Here is a 17,300-nt window from a genome sequence, read left to right as displayed (position 1 = left end):
TCCCTGGGCAGCCTGTTCCCATGTATGAGAGCCCTTTCTGTGAAGAAATTTTTCCTGGTATCCAACCTGAACCTTATTTGGCACAACTTGAGTTGTATTGCTATCCCTGGCAACCCCTGTTAGAGGGGTGGGCAACAGAGAAAGCTTGTGTGGACTGCATAAGCACAGCCTTGCTGGGTTGGAGAACAGAGCAGATGAAGCAATCTGTCTGTCTTCCCAACTCTGCCCAGCTTTTTGTCCATTCTCATAATGGTGGATCGAGCCTGTGGAGCCTCTAACTAAACATCAAGTCCGTGGAAAAGCTTGAAGTCTCTTAAGGTGCTTTTATACTACCAATAAAAAGGCCAAAGGCTGTTTTGTAACCTGAACTCAACCAGCTCTCTCCAGCTAAACCTTTTACCTCTGCACCCCTTTCCTCCTTAGACTAAGATGACTCTGCCCTTTTTGCCTGCTAGGGGTGATCCCTGCTCCATACTATTCCCAGTACTGTTGGGTTAGAGCATGGTAGTTGGCCAGGTTAAATTCACACCACGGAATGGGTTAAAATTCAACAAGACTTGCCTTAGAGACAAATGGATCCAGTGAAATACTGAGAGGGCAGCTCTTCCCCCCTTTTTGTGTGTGGGGGGCATCTGAGGGATGTGCTCAGCTGAACACTCACAGCAGCCTAATGCTGCTGCTCTGGGAAGCAGGAGGAAGCCTTCAGCTCTGCTTTTCCATTGTGTTTGAAACAATAGACTGAAATAGATTTTTACAACTGACATCCATCACTTTTACCCCTCTGAGTCAAAGTCTCCTGCATCATGTGCAGTCCAGAACAGCTGCCCTGAAGGACACCACTCTGCTGCTATACCAGTGCAGGCAAAAGAACCACTGATGATGCACTGGTGAACACAGAGGATTGAATTAAGGATTGCCTCCACTGAACAGCTCAGGGAAGATCTGCTTACTGGGAACATGAACGGGTGGAACAGACACATCACCTATTTTAGGCATCTAATGTAGGTTGTTTATGTCAGGAGGCTGATCTCTCTGCATGGTCAATGCACAGAGGTAGGTGAACCCCTCCCAAAGGTGATTTAGAACATCTAAATTAAGGAATATTTAGGTTTCTAATTTGGATGCTCTGAAGCTCTCTCCAGAGGTGCCTCTCTTCACTCTCAATTTAGGAACACAACACACTCCTGAATGAGGAAGGAAATTACTTAGGAGCTCTAAATTACTTCTCCCTTCCCTTCTCCTTCACTGGCAGCTGAACCTATCATCACATCAGACTGAGGCCAGCTTGTGATGAGAGTAATCTTGGTGGCAGCTGTAGTGTAACCTCATTCATTTATTGTAATGGAAGTTCTAGATTGGTAGGAATGAAAGTTAAGTTTGGTCTGAGATGGCAAAACTATGTCTGAGAATCGCTGATGTTGGAATCATTGCTCCTGGCTGAGAATTTTGAGGCAAAAATCTCCAAGTTTCAAACACATACCAAGGTAACTTTCATCTTTGTTTACTATCATGCCACACATGCAGAGCTTGGGGAAATGCCAATGCCCTGCTCAAAAGCTGCTTCTTCCACAGCCATTGTCTTACAAAAGCATCCAACTGTGGCAGAGGGAAACCAGAATCGAGCTGGAGGGGTCTAAACATAAGTAGATCAGCACTTATTTTTGTGTACTACCACATCTGCCTGACATGGTAAATGAGACAAAAGACATTTCAGAGCTTTGAGTCTATTTAGGTTCTACTTGACATTTCCTGTCTAGAAGGGGGACTGTGCCTCTAGGTCTCTGCAATTCCTGTAACAGCCTCTGCTATTCTGAGGGTTGAACCCTGATCCCATATGCTTTGGGCATTTAAGGGTTAAGGAGCCCTACCTTCTTGTACCCTGGTTTCCTAACTTCCCTCAAAGACCTGCCATTACATACTTCAGAAAACTCCATGGAGGAAGAGACAAAATTGCCATTTCAAGGTACTTTTAAAACTGAATGGATTTCAGATGCTGTTCTATGGATTCTCCAGCGTATTTGGGTTTGGAATATTTAATTTGCTAAGGGAACTGCTTCTTCCCTGGCATGAGAACACAATTATTAAAGCCCATTTCATTATTTTGAGACTGATAGCACAATTTGGTTCATTGTTTAACATTCCATCGCTAGGAACACAATGAAATTCTCTAATGATTAATAGGATTTGTTATTTTAAATAATCAGGCTGAGCTTTATTTGCAAGACTTACTAGGTTTGTAACTTCCACATGAATAATGCATCCCAACTTTGGAGAGCTGCTGCTCATTTGTAGAGCATCCTTCTCTTTGACTGCTTTGAGGACAATCATTCTGCAGTTGTGTATTGCATCTGATCCTACTGCCACCAAAGGCAGAGGGATTTCCTCCTAGACACTTCTGATCAGGTTTTAGAACACTCTGTTCTTCACACTTGCACAGAATGGACACATGTTTTCTGGTAAGTCCAAAAAGGCAGCCAAGAGGGTGTTGTTACCTAACACGGGCAGTATCCTGCTGAGCCTCACCCATGGAAGAGTCCTTTCTGGATGATCCCACACAGCTGGAGGGAAACTCAGAGGAGGCCCATGAAGGCTGAAGAGAGCTTAGAGACCCTTTTTCTTTTCCCTCCTCCTGCACGTACATTCTCCACTGTTAAGCTGCAAGGGTTTGCAAATGGCCAGAAAGCCAAAATAATCCTCACAATACAGTCAGAAATATGACTTCTGTATGGCTGTTCAAAGAGCAAAAAACCTCTACGCTTCTCCCAGAAGAATCACTCTGATTTCTCCTGTGCACCTGTCACCTCTCACACTGTCAGTGCCTGTGGCAAGCCCTCATCTGCTGAAGCTTTATGCTCCCAGCAGAAACCCCCAGTAAAGCCCAGTTCCCCACCTTACACCACAGTTGCTCTGGTGTACGCACACAGAGCACTTCCACCCCGCTGTCCTCATGTACGTGATCACCCTCTCATTAAATAACAGCAGGAGTGGGTTTGGCTAGAAACATTTTGACCCAAAGTGACTTTTCTGTTCCCCCACAGCACCCAAACAAGAGACATTCCTGTAAAAAGCTGCTGAAGCCCAACGATGAGCTCTGGTGGTGTGGTGTGGTCCTTACCATTCAGGTGGATATTCACACAGACACAAGTGAGAGCCAAACAATGGCAATGCTTTATAGAGCCTGCTCTCCCTGAGTTTCAGTCACAATCAACACAGCTTATCCCTCTATGTATCCAAGAACTAGCCCCTTCCCATTTTTTTTTTTTAGCGCCAGTGAAGGAGTAACAGAAATAAAGACAATTTGCTGCAAATTCCCATTATTTTCTTCATCATAAACTCATACAAGAAGATAGATAGGAAAGAAAAGCAAACCAAACACATACATGTTCTGATGTGAAGGCAACCAGTCTGGGAATAGCTGCCATTCCTTTTTCTTTAACTTCTGGGAACATCTTGAAACGTGCAATCAACATAGCATACATGTTAGATATGGCACCACCTGGAGTCCACAGTAATACACTGTTACTTTTGCTATGCAGAGTAACACCATTGCAGAACACATGACAAGTCTTCCTACAGCTTTTCTAACTCAAATGTGCATGTTTCTACTTCAGGGCAGAAACACAGGATTCTTCTCCCTGATGCTCCTCATAGCTGGGTTGTGTAATTGGAGGATCTACTGTACCCAAATAACAATCTATGCAAAAAGTATCTCTGCCAAAATGTGCCTGGGGTTTCCTTTCATCCTCATTTTCACCACCATTTCTCCTCTAGTCCCCAGTCTTACCCATCAACAATGCATAATCCCCACTCTGTTCCACCTCCCAAGCAGACACCAACACAAGGCAACTTCCTATAGGGTTTCCAAGTGCATCCTCACTGTGCTCCCTACTCTCAAGGCAGGGTGGCCTTTCATGCCCTGTCTCTGAAGAAACCCACACAGTGACCCTCAACAGACACCATCTTCTAGATAACTGCAGTGGGAAGAGGGAAGAGAAAGCAGAATGGGCATTCTAATAAATATTTTTCATTTCACTTGTCCTCTGATGGGAGCAAGGGGGAAATGTTAGCTGTCCCTAACCCTGGCTTAAAAAAAAAAAAAAAATCACTGGCACACATTGACTTAAAATACCTATTTCAAGATGGATATTTTACCCACTTCAAGATGGGTTAGCAGGTGACAGCTCTGCAGCATTCTGTTCTCACATGGCAACTGCCAGTGCAGACATTAAAAAGCAGCACTTTGGGGTTTGCTTGGGAAATTGGGGGGATTTTTTTTTCCTTTTTAACAAACTGAGCCTCTGTGTCTAAAGTGGAGCAATGTCAGGGCATGCATTAGTGCTGCATGAGCACTGTGGGAATGTAATGCAGAACCTGAGGCACAGCCTGAGCACACAAACACACACAGAGGCATGAATACATACACCCCAGCAGTTTAGCCTGTATATATACCACATATATATACTACATATATATATATATGGATACAGATTGTTTATATAGTGATGATTATGAACATATAGTTATATAATGCAAAGGTGTGTACTGGTCATGGGGTTAGGCTGAGGCAGAGTTCAACTAACCCAGCTTTCATCCATCTCAAAATGGAGTGAAGAGCACAAAATATGAACTTTCAGAAGATGGTTCAGCTTGTCCTAAGGGGCTGGCATGACTTGCTTCATGGATGCACCCACTCATCTCCCTTGAATTTAAGGGAGCTGCTCTAACTAGCTCAGGGCAGACACTCAACTCTTGGACAGCCAAAGTGAGAAGATAAAACCCCTCCTTTAAGCAGATCAAGGTAGCTCTGCTGAAAGCAGTGATGCTACAGCAGCCAGTGTGCTGGCAAATTTAACATGGCTTTGACTTTTGTGAGATTTGTATTTACCCCACTGGAGATATATATCCTGCTCCACAGCCCACAGAAACTGTGCCCTTCATTTCTAATCAGTGTCCTAGCCCTTGCTCTGGGCTCTCCCTGACCTCACTGAACCTCCTGTGAATCCAAGAGAAAATGCCACATGCATCGCAGTCAATATAGATCAGGCTTTTTCTTCCCCTTTCAACTATCTTGAGAGGAATGAGCAGATTTCCACACCTCTTTTCACAGACAACAAACTAAGAAATGGAGAGCTCAAGAGGAAATGCTTGGGTGCCTGTCCCTAAAGATGCAGATGTCATGTGAGGGCTGCTGTTGATGATTCAGGTGACTGAACTAAGGTGTCCAAGTTGAAAAAATTTGGCCTATCTTGTCTGAAGTCATTGGCTCAGTGTCAAAAGAATCAAGACTGAGATGTTAAATTAAATACCAGGCTTTCCTATTAGCCATTTACCCTAAAGCTTATTAATAAGCCCATATTCTGCCTTTAATTTTGCAGCTGTGTTTACACACACAGTTAATTGCAGGCAACAAAACACACCTACAGAATCTGGAGAAAGTAATTAGGTCTTTATGCTTTGCTTGTATTGAGACTGTATATTTCATTCCAGAGAATGCAGTGAGCACCTTTCCTTTGCCACGGTAAGGTCTTCAGCTGAAGCAGTGACAGTTTAAAACGAGAAGAGAGCACAGAGAGGGGAAGACAGCATAGAGATTATTTTGATCAGTGCCTGTAAAAGCACAACCTGCACACTGGGTATTGCTGTCTTAAGAAAGTGAATTAATGCACTTTGCAGAAACCAGAAACTGCAGAGAAAGAAAGGAGAGGGGGCAGCACTGCCTGCCACAGGTACCTGACTGCCAGAGACCCCAACCCCACGCAGCTTTCAGCTAGGTGCAGTGAGCTGACACACCAGCAACACCCTGGCCTCCCAGGCCAGGCAGGGACATCTCTCTGGGGCTCATTGTTCCCAGGAGGGATGGTGGTTCCTCCTGAGGTCTAACATCTTCCCTGGCTCACACTACCTGAAGAAGAGTTTCCCAGGCAGATCTGGTGCATGCACAGAGCCCCTCACCAATGCCTGTTGCCCGTGCCCAGCCTCTGCTCGCCAGGTCTGGCTGAGCAGCTTTGCTATTGCTCTTTTCTCCCTTCTTAGGTCCCTGACCAGATTAGTGGAGCTACTGTGGCTCAAGCCTGCAAGGTGAGGAACAAAAGACTGTCTGTACTGAGTCTGGCCATGGACTGGGCTGTAATCAACAACTGGCCAGCTTCAAAAAACATTGGCTTAGGTCTTGGGCTCCTGACACATTTAGATGCTGCCATGTGTGATGGAGGCTATGGTTTTGGTAGGACTTCAAAGCACAACACTAGAGCTGTCAGTGGTTTTGCTTGCAGTGCTTTTTAAACAAAGACTCAAGAAGAAGCAATGTAAATTCTTCTCATCCTTTTCTCCACCTCTGTAGACAGACTTAGGACAAGACTTGTGCCCCACTTCTTACGTGTGCGTTCAGAAGGGAAAAGCTGAAGATGAGCCTTGGCTGATCTTGTGCACAGTGTGAACTTTATCCTCATGCCCTTGAGAGCTGTACATCCCAGGCTGTTATCAGAGAGGCCTTTCCTTCACTAAACAGTCCAAACACTCCTCCTCTCTCCATTAGGTCAATGAACTTGCTTTTCATAAAGGCTCCTTCCCCATCAGCTACCAGTCTGTTCTCTTTTGACAAGCCAAGGGACTGTGCCCAATGTGAATTCTTTCCATTTATTTTTTTGCAATTTGTTGAGATAGGCCAAAATTTTTAGCCAGGAAACTCCAGAGTAAGATAGGAGGTGACAAAGAGTATAAATGAAAAGACTAAGTGGAATGATCACAAAAAATAATATTATTAGTTAAAAAAAAATAAAAATCTTCACAATGTAGCGTTTGAGAGTCAATGATTTCTCTACAGTTAATCGTACTTGTTTCTTTCCTCATGATTTCTCTACAGCTGATCATACTATTTTTTTTTCCTTATTGACTTGCTCTGAAGGATCCAGGTTTCTGAGTCTTTAAAGACTCAGAGTAACTAGCCACCTAAGTAGCCACACCGAGCTCAACAGGCCAGCTCACACGGGGAAAGCCAACCACGGACGGTGACGCCGGCAGGATCTCACCGACTAATATAACATAACCTATATAAATAATAATAAATAATAATAACCTAATATAAAATAACCTAAAGGGCTGCTGCATCTTTCCCCCTTGGCTCCAACCTCCCCTGCTGTGATAGAGAGCATTGGTGTGTTTCTTCCCTCTGTTGTTAACACAGCAGCCTTTCCATTTCACATAATCCATAAAAAGTGGGGGCAAAGCAAACCTGCAAGGCAAATGTCTCTCCTGATTACATTTCCCCATGTGCCATTACAGCTGCTCGTAACAAAGTACAAATTGCACAAACCAACCCCCCCATCACATCCCTGAAATCCATCCACATGCAATACTTTATCTCAGAGAGGCCACTGGTGGTTATTAGCAAGTGTCCTCTCCAGCATGCACATTAAATTACGTTTACTCTTTTAACTACAGGGGATGTCATACAGCACAGTCTGAGAAACAAAGAAAGCTTGAAATGTCATGTACCAGGTGAAAATATCCCATCGCCACAGCCCCCTGGCCAGCCAACCATCTCTCTCATTTTCCTTAGTGTGACATATTCCAAAAGTACAAACACTGGAGCAATTTCATAGGTGAACCTGAAACGTAGTAATGTCCACATTTAATGCTTTTGTCTACAACACTAAGACATCTTTTTTCCAATATCACATTGCTTTACAGCCACAACACAATCCATCTTGCAGAGGGGAGAGCTCTGGTTTGCAGCACTTTTGATAACCTTTCTCCTGCTCTGACACCGAATGTCTAGAAGGAGAAATGCTGAGAGCAACGAGACTCCATTTCCACCCTGAAAAGGGTGACACAGATCTTGCCCACCTCCTCCAGGCTCAAGGCTTTGCCCTATATTCAAGAGCTGCTGGGCACAGCCAGACCTTTGCCTTGCAAAGACCCGTGTGCATGCCTAGAAGCATCCACGTCAGCAGCCCTATTCATGATGACAAGACAGTGCACAAAGCTAAGCAAGAGCATCAAGATGCTTCCTAGTCTCAAAGTGACCTCTCCCCCACACTTTAAACTGTGCATCTCTTTCTTACAGAAAGATTGACTCTGGCTTTTCTGAGTATGAATTGTACATGACCCCCTTACACAAAGGCAGCTGTTCACTTAGCACACCTTTCATCTTACTTTTTTATGCATGCAAAATGCTAAAATATTTTCTTCCATATATATATATTTCTAGGGGGTAGCAAAACAGACATCTTATGATGAAATTTTACAGAAGACAGCCTAGAGGACAATGTTGAAAGCCTTAAAGGAAAGAGTTTTTCTCAGCAATTTTGCATTAATTCTGTCTTTTGTTCAGCTACGGCAGCAAATATTTTAGAGTGTAACTGTAAAATTATATTAAATACTATTATGGGGGAAAAAAATATCTGCTACTTACATATTAGTGTTTGCTGCTGATGTTAGCCAGTCTGCTGCCAATCCAACCATGTCCAATCCAGTTGAAAGTTGATTAAAATATCTGGGGTGCCCTGCATAAGATGGAAAACATTATCCAAAGGCTGATGACTCTGAATGAAACTATTCAGTGCTGAACAGTCTATTTACCTCTGGATTTCTATAAAGGGGGAAATGCTTTCAAGGTACGAAACAAAGCAAACAGCACGAAATAAATTTCTCAGAAATGGCAGGCTTTCTCTTGGAAAAGGCAGGATTTCTCTTCTTTCTCATTCCAAACTCACTAAAATCAGTAATTACCCTGAAGGCAGAACAACGAATTCCAGCATTACCTATTATCTTCTCAATGTGCCTTGAAAATTAGCACATGGCTGCCTCACAAAAATAGCTGTTTGCTCCCGTTAGTGTGTCACATGTTGTCACTGGATGTGGTTTTGCCTGGCTAGGTTTGAAAGGCATGCACGAGACACCATCTGAAGAGCTTGCCAGTGCATATAACATCAGTGATGAATGGCTAATGATTATAATAGGCAGGGAGAAATGAGAAAATGGAACATTTTGGTGACTGCTTTGCACATGACTCAATGGCTGATGATTGTAGGAAGATGGCAGGGAAGGTGGCAGTCCTTGTCATTTCTTTCCTCTGAGAGTGCAATTACAAATAGCCTGGCTGCTCACAATTGTGATTTAAACAAACCCCACGCAAGCCAGCACCACTGCCCCAGCAGAATGATGCACAAGAATACTCAATGAGTTGATAGACCTGGGGGGTATAACTGGATTCCCATTTTTTTCTAAAACCCTGCTAGAGATTTTTCTTAACAACATGCCTAGAGCCATTAAACCCAGGAACCATTAAAACTCCATTTTCAGTATTGCTCCCCACAAGCCCCTGTTAAGTGGTATAATTACTGGTACAGATTAGGGATGGTTCACAATTAAATGCCATCCAACCTGAAGGAAGGCTGCCTCTGCTTGGAAAACACCTGTCCTGACCCACAGACAAGAAGATACTGTTATTGCCATCACAGAAAACAAAAGACAGAGCAGGATGATTGAGGAAATGCAGACCCAGCACCAAGAGCGTTTCAGTCTCCGGTGGCCTCTTATCAGGCACGGACACATGGCTGGCAGAGCAGCACGGGGAATTGCTCCTCAGCTCCCAGCACACAAAGGCACAGTAATCATGCTCTGCAGGCAGGCCAGAGCAGGGGATAAGGGCTGGAGAGGGGGGCACACATGCAAAATCCAGCTCGCTGCACCTTCAGTCTGAGATGAGCTCCATGTCACTGCCATCTAGCTGACTATATTTTGCACCAAGCCCTCCTCGCTGGAGATAGAAGCTGTCACCATCCCTTGGTCAATGCTGCCCAGGACAGGTAGTCAAAGCCCCTCAGGCACTGAGGGACACTGCTGAGATCCAGCAGGATAAGCAGGGTCTGGCTGCTGCACTCCATGCTCTTGAGTGGGGTAGGTGGGCCAGGGGCACATGTGTGCCCCACCACAGCTGTGATCCCTCGCCAGTGGGTCTGCCTGCAGAGGGCTGCCAACCCCCTGACAATGGCATCTGAGAGACTGTGGTATTTATAATTTGAGTTCAATTCCACAGCCAAGCTTCCAAGTGGGTTCCCACATTCTGCCAGAAAGGAACAGAAAATTAGGAGCAGAAAGCTTTTGGTGAATCTGGGCCACAAAAAGGCTCAACGAGGCCAGCAAAACTCCTGCTTTGGAAATAAATCTGGTGAACAGCAGAATTTGTATTTGCAGCCGCAGTGTCTGGGCAGCTTTCTGTCACTCCCATTCCCAGCCCCAGGCGACAGCCCTGTTGTCACTGCTGGTTTCCTCAAAGGAGCCTCACAGCACACCTCCTGCTCTGGGAATGCTGCAGGAGCAGGGCTGGCTGTGTGCAGGGGTCGGGCAACCGTACCCTGGAGCCAAGGAGGTGAGGACAGCAGCATCCTGCTCCTAGAGACATCAGTGCCAGCATCCTGCTCCTACAGAGACATCAGAGTGTGCAGAGCAGGAGCTGCTGCTGCTGCTGCTGGCAGGGCTGCTGAGGAAGCCCCCAGAGCCTCCACGTGTAACACAGCCCCTTCAGCAGGGCCTTTCCTCCGGCAGCATGGCTTTAACATGCAGCAGCAGGGATCGTAACAGCCCAACTTGACTCCAAGCTCAGCTGCCGGTGTTTGTCCACCCAGGTGACAGCCCATGATGTGAGCAAGCTCTCCTCCCTCAGCTAGAGGGCCATGGAAAATTCTGGGTTTGCCTGAAGTACAGGCTCCAGTGGCCAGGTGGGCAGAGTTTGAGAAAGATGGTCAAGAATCACTACCTGGGTGCTGTCTGCCTGAAATGCACACCCCTTGTCGTGGTTGTCACTGAACAAAGAGGTGACTGGAACAGAATGACAGGGAGAAGGGAGCAGGGGAGATGTGAAAATAGGAGATTAGTGCTTGCTGGTTGGTTTAGCAACACACTCTGGAGTACGTGCAAATAGACTGCCAGTGGGCAGAGGACAGGCAAGATCCAGGGCTGAAGCACAGGGACAGCCAGGGCCAGGCTTTCCCTGCCAGGAAAGTGCCTTCGTGCCACACACCCTCCTCTCAGACGTGCCCCTCTCTGCACTAGGTCTGAGGCATGGACATCCCCTAGCATGAACATGTAGCCTCTGCAGTGAGAAGAAGGGCTGGGCAAAGACAGACACTATGGGTAAAGGGATGGCTGGTGGCACTGGGTTTGGCTTTGTCCACAGCCCCACCACACACACAGCCTGCTACCAGCTTCAGGCACTGCCAGGCTGGACCAGTGCCAGCTCCTCATACCCTTCCTGAGGTTTCCAAGCCATTTTTAAATGTTTGAATTTCAGTTTCTCCACCAAGCATTGCACAGGAACCGAATTTCACATCCATATATCCTTGCATTCACAGATGCTGCCTTTACATTCTTTATCTGCCTTTACAGATAAAATTCTCCCTGAGGGTAGATGCTGGTAGTTGGTAAGGGGTTAGAAATCTGTGTGTGGCTCCTCCAGCACACCCCAGCAAGCTGTGACACATAGGCAACACCTGGGACCATCCGACACTTGCCCCTTGGCTGAGAAATCAGACATCCAGGTCCTCAAGTCCTACTTGGGGGTCTGTGCTGGGCCCTGGGGCTCCAGCTGTGGAGCTAATCTAAGCAATACAATTTATTTTGCAATCAGCCTCCCTCCAAACGCTGCCCAGGCCCCCCCCTCAGCCCAGGAGGAGCCGTGTCTGAAGGGCTCCAGCAAGCAGGAGCAGAAGTAGACCCCCACCACCAGAAACCTCACTGCACTGTCCTTCCTCTGAGGCTAATTCAAGCGGCTCAGTCCAAAGCAATGCCTAAAGGGCTCTAGGTGTAAATCCTGTGCATTTCCTGAGCCCCCCCATCCCAGGGCTGGGGGTCTGCCCCAGGATACTGAGGAGCAGCAGCAGCCAAGCGAAGCAGCTCTGCACCCCCTGGCCAAACCAAACCCGACCATGCTGCTGCAGCTCACACAGTCCCCCAGCACCAGTCCTCTGACCCTGAAAACATCATTTTCGTTTTAAAAATGCCAAGAAGGTAAAGCCTCACCTATTTACAGGAAAAGGCAGCACTGTTTTAAAGAGTATTTTTTGGATGTACAAAACGAAAATGGCCCACTACGTTAAACCAAAGAAAGATTAACGAAAATCACTTAATAAACCTGATTCTTTTATTTCCTACCTTCACAGATCCTGTGTTTCACAGTATTCTGTGAAAATGTATTTCCTATGCCCTACCCAGACATATCGCATGGATCACTGGACTGATCGACTTTGCTCCTGTGGACATCATTTATCTAACTATTTATGCCAATATTTCACGGACGTTTTGACAGCACCTGGACTCGTGCATCAAAAACATTCAGCTGGATGTTTCCACCTCTCAATGAGGAGGGTTACAGAGATCCCCCACAATCTTTACTCAGTCTGTTTTCTTCCCCAAAAGATGCCAAAACCTGTGTCTTTTTGTTTGTTCGTTCTTGTTTTCCCCTCACCCTCTATTCACAAATCAGCCTTTTGTCTCTTTCAATAATTGCTACCCATTTATTTTAAAGCAATTTCTCTGTAACTCGAATACCCACTAAGAGCTCCCCGCACTCCCCATTATTTCCCAGTCGCGGCCGTTAATTGCAGCTTTGTGTCCCCTCAGACCCAGTTCATTTAAGGTGGCCACGCGTGTAGGGCTGGGGGCTTTCCCACGCTGTCTCCCTCACGCGAAGCCCACACTGGGACAAGTTTAACAGGGGTGATCCCAGAAAGGCAGGAGTCAACCCATCCCTGCCCTCACCAGTGGAAAAAAACAAACAAACAAAACCCCAATAACAAAAGGGTATTAAACCCATTCGGGTTTCGGTTTTATGGCTTCAGCCTAAAGTTTAAAAAAGCCCAACTCTCAGTATTCCTGTGCCCAGTTCTGCCAAATTCTCCTGGTTTTATGTCCTGCAGGTAAGGAAAGAGACGGCAAAAGGCCGCTGACAGCTCCCATTGACAGGATGTTTGCTGGGATTTGGGCTCTTCTGTGTGCTCCCCTCACTGCAGGGACGCTTCCCTCGCCCAGCCCCACCCAACCCCGAGGTGTGCGGGGAGCAAAGGGCTACTCCCGGGCCATCTCGTGTGAAACGAATGGAAACCAAAGGAGGAAAGTCGCAAAGGAGGCGAAAAGGCTGCTCGGTGGCACATTCGGCAGCTCCAAGGCACAGAAACATTAATTTTAAATCGGAATGGGTGTGCAACGATGCTGACAGCCACCAAACCCAGGCTGCTGGAGTGTTCCATCATTTAGGAACAACGATTTCTGTCTCTGCTAGAAATTGCTTGCAAGTGACAAAATACTGCTGCTGCTGCTTCAGTCTTGAGCATTTCGAGATAAAACGAAATGATAGCTTTAATCAATGGACGAGACCGTGTCGGGTAGAAAATGAGCATGGCCATTACCTGTTTTAATTGCATACTTCAGAGTTGTTCTGCAGTTCAATAAAATTTCTTCCAAGGTCTGTGGCTGGTCTGCCAGTTCCCAGTTATATTCCTGGAGCAGCTCATTTGGATAATGAAAATCAATAACTTTTGTTGATCTATCAAAACTTTTTGCCACGTACTGAAGTAAAATGTCCACAACGTCTTGTAGGAAAGACATAGTTGTTATTTCTCCATCACATGCTGGCAGAAGATCTGAGGATGGAGAAACGAAATGTTAACTTTGTTTTATGACCATAGATACAGATTTGGGACAAAAGGCTTCCCCATTTATGCTTAGGAAACCTCTTCGGTGCATTCAATACAAACAGACTTTGTTTTCGTTTAATAATGGGAAAGACTGTATTGGAAGGAATAATCTGAGAGGTAACAGGTTTTAATGTTCTATCTAAAAGAGCGAATTTTGCCCACTGTATATTTCAGACTAAATTTTAAGACAATGAGAGAGAATGGGGAAACAAAGAAAAACGGAAAATTAATCTCAACAAATAGAAAGGTTGGGGAAAAAACGCTAAAAGAAGCACTCAAAACTTCCTGCCATTTGCCTTGCAATAAAACCCCTACATCGTGACTCCCCAGCGCAAGGAACTTGTTGATAATTTAATGTTTTTTTCTGAGGCGACGCTGCACAATCGTTCAGCGCATACCCTAGGCATCCTTTGTCTGAGTGCTATGGCTCAGGCTGAGCCGAGCTGTACCCGAAGCCCCTAATTTGGGGTAGCCCCGGAGCGGTCAGACGGGGAGCAGCAGAGGCACAAGGTGTCTGCAGCAGATCTCCCACGGCGGGTCCAGGAGGAAAAAGCTCGTTATGGGCTGCCGTGCAAACCGGAGCCTTTCTGGCCACCGCGTTTCTTCGGGGAGCTGGGATTTGTTTAGTAGCGGAGTCGCTGCCTCAAAGGTCAGAAAAGACGAGTTGCAAAAATACCTCGAATTAAAATAAATCAGTAAGAGAGCGCTCACTGTCCCTCCTCCCCTCAAACCTTAATGACATCGCAAGGACTTCAACCAGAAGGTCGCTGCTGTCAGGACTCCTCTAGAAACAGCAACCTGCAGGCTCCAGCACGCCGAGCTTTAAACGGTTGTGGGGTTTTTTAGGCTCTTTGTTTTAGTCTGCGTCTGGGTATTTTTTGTCAGGTTTGATAAATACTGTGTTCTGGGCCGGGGGCCTCAGGGGTGGGCCGGGGCTGGGGGCTCGGTGCTCCGCGTAGCTACAACCGCGCACCGTCGGGCTGCATTGCTCTTCGCACCGCGGGCGGAGGCAATTTCCCGACCGAACCGCTGTGGTTTTGGGGCTAGTTTTAGGGATGCAGAATGGCCCGGGAGCGCCGTTACCTGTTGAGTGCAGAAAGGCGTAATTCACCTCCGCTTTTTGGCAGCCGCAAGGTTTTTTGTCGCAGGTACAGGCCGACCGCGGCTCCGCTGCCCCCGGGGCCGCCCTGGCGCCGGTTTCCACAGGCTTTTCGGCATCTCCGTAGAGTAGGGCTTGACAGTGACACGGACAAAGGGCCTCAGAACGGTGGCATCAGCCCCTCTGTGTGTCCCCCATCCTCCCCGCCCTCCCCGCCCCGGGGCAGGGCCCGGCGGCCGCCCGCCAGCGCTCCGCAGCCTCGCCTCCGCCGCCCTTACCGCAGAGTTTGTTTCCGATCCCTCCCGTGAACTTCTGCGCAACCTGACACCAGGCTCTGGCTGCAAGAGAAAAAGGAACGGAGGGTCCGTGGGGTCGGGTGTGGGCCGGGGGAGCCTCGTCTCACACCGGGCACTGCTCCCTGAGAACCCCCTGCCTAGCCGAGCCAGGCTGGAGCCGCCGTCGATCCCCGCCGCTCCGTCCCTCTGGTCAGCCTACCCCGAAGGGGTCTCCTGTACCCGAGCAGCGCTGCCGCGGACGCTCCGCGACTCCGTCGGGTCGGTCCCACCCAGCTGCTTGGCGCCCCCCCCCCCCCCTTACCTGTGCCGGGACTCTCGGCGGCCGCGGAGCCCTCCTCGGCCCCGAAAGGCCAGAAGCCGGAGCCGGGGCTTGCCATGGCGAAGGCGAACCGGTGGGGCGGGCAAGGAGCGGCGAGCTGCAGCCCAGGCGGCCTGAGAGAGTGTGCGGTGTGAGTGTGCGGGTGTGTAAGTGCGCGCGGCTGCGCCAGGCGGCGGCAGGCGAGGGGGCGGGGGCGCCCCGGGCACGCGTGGGTGGGAGCGTCTCCCGTGGGCGCCCCCGAGGCGCGCTGGTGCCGCCGAACTGCCGCCTGCCGCTGCCCCCTTGCCTGGAACAGGGCAGGCGGCGCCACGGGGGTGGGGGGAGGTGACCCTCCGAGGAGGGCAGAGACGGCGGTGGGGGCCGTGAAGGGTCTCTAGCGCCCAGCACCGAAGAGGCGAGGGGAGGGGGGAGCCTGGAGCAGACCGGAATCCTAGGGCAGCCTGCCCTGCAGCTGCTTCGTGGGGGACGGAGAGCGAGGTGTCTTGTGCCGCTCCCACCTCACCGATAGCCCCTACGGCGCGGTGGGGCGGGAGCGGGAGGCCGAAGCTCCCCGGCATAGTCAAGGAGAGCTGAACGTGATTTTGGGGACCTGAGCACGGGCGGCCGCGGCGGTACAGCCCAGTGCCCCGAGGGGAGGGCTGGGACACCGGTCGCTGAGGCTGAGGGGAAGCGTCCCCGGCCCTGTCAGTTGCAACGCGCCGAGAACCAGCCCCGACCCTCACCCCCTACACCAAGGCAGCCCCGTGGCTGCAAGCTGGGGAGTCTCGGGCCGCGCCGGGGCTGGAACAGCGCCTGGCGCAGACGACGAGCAGCGGGCGAAGGGACAGGGAAGGGACAAGCCTCCCGAGTCCGCGCCGCCTCGGCTGGCAGCGACCGGCGGCGGCCCGTGGGCCTGGGACGGTAGGCGGATGGAAGGCGCTGGTGCGGGAGCGGCTCCGGCTCCCCACTCCCACTGCCGGGCTGGGCAGAGGGGTCACGGCTGTGCTCCCGGGTAGGTGGCGGGAGGAGCCCTGCGTGACGCCGAGGCTGCCTGGGGGCGGCTCCAAGGTGCTGCCCCAGCACGAGTCCTGGCATCCCCACCCGCTGCCGGGGTCTCCCCGCAGCTCCCGAAGATAAGGAGCCCGGCGGAGCCGTCCTGCCCGCTCCAACCCCGCGGGAGGCAGCAGGTCTCAGAGGCGACTGGAAGAGGAAAACTGCTACTCCCCATCCCTCCCCTACGTCGTTTCTGAAGGCAACCAAAGCTCTCCCTTCCAGCCAACCAGCTCTCCGCGGCAGCACGGAGACCTTCCTTGCCGTGCTCTGCCCGCACAGGTGGGATCTGAAGACCTGACCCTGGGAGGCAGGCCGGTGAGCCCACGTCAGCGCAGGATTTGGTGCTGCAGAGAGTAGTGACCACGCAGACATCCAGCACTCTTCGCAGCCAGGCCCTGGGGGCTCTCAGACTGTGGTCAGCCCAGGTCTTTTCTTTCTGCAGGCACTCACATGGGTACTAGGACTGTGAAATATCATGGAGATGGCTTGATGGGAAAGTAAAAATCAAACCGGCCCCGATGTGAAATTAGAGGTCTGCTCGAGTTTCCAGGTCACACCGGCTTGAAGGAAGCACTGTTTGTAACTCAGGCTTTCTGCAGCCAGCAGCTGCTGTCAGCTCTTCTCAGTCTCACTCTCTTATACCCCAGCCCACAGCATTTGGTCTGCTCTGGGTGTAATTCAGACACAACCAACCCTATCACTGCCTTCTGTACTTTTATTTACCATTTTAATAATACACAAGAAAGAACTCTTAAAGGGATTTAAAAATTTAAACAATGTATTGCAAATTTTTAGTTGGATGCACAGCCTCATAACTAGTTACAGATCTGGAAGCAATGGTTGCCTGTCTCTGGGATAAG

The 17,300-nt window shown here is 49.1% G+C and overlaps 1 protein-coding gene across 1 annotated transcript in view; it reads right to left on the bottom strand.

Moving 5' to 3' along the window:
* GAD2 (glutamate decarboxylase 2) overlaps nucleotides 1–15,466 on the bottom strand; it is a 37,387-nt gene extending 21,921 nt beyond the window's left edge. The window contains exons 1-7 of the mRNA XM_054389926.1: nucleotides 15,391–15,466; nucleotides 15,072–15,131; nucleotides 14,778–14,927; nucleotides 13,407–13,640; nucleotides 8,414–8,504; nucleotides 7,495–7,607; nucleotides 3,381–3,496 (exon numbers count right to left, since the gene is read on the bottom strand). Coding sequence (XP_054245901.1) covers nucleotides 3,381–3,496; nucleotides 7,495–7,607; nucleotides 8,414–8,504; nucleotides 13,407–13,640; nucleotides 14,778–14,927; nucleotides 15,072–15,131; nucleotides 15,391–15,466 — 840 coding nt within the window. The remainder of the gene's footprint in view (nucleotides 1–3,380; nucleotides 3,497–7,494; nucleotides 7,608–8,413; nucleotides 8,505–13,406; nucleotides 13,641–14,777; nucleotides 14,928–15,071; nucleotides 15,132–15,390) is intronic.
* Nucleotides 15,467–17,300: the final 1,834 nt, after the last annotated feature.

The sequence above is a fragment of the Indicator indicator genome, chromosome 20, assembly GCF_027791375.1.
Source record: "Indicator indicator isolate 239-I01 chromosome 20, UM_Iind_1.1, whole genome shotgun sequence".
NCBI classification, from domain to species: Eukaryota; Metazoa; Chordata; class Aves; order Piciformes; family Indicatoridae; genus Indicator; species Indicator indicator.
This window is presented reverse-complemented; position numbering and strand designations above follow the sequence as displayed.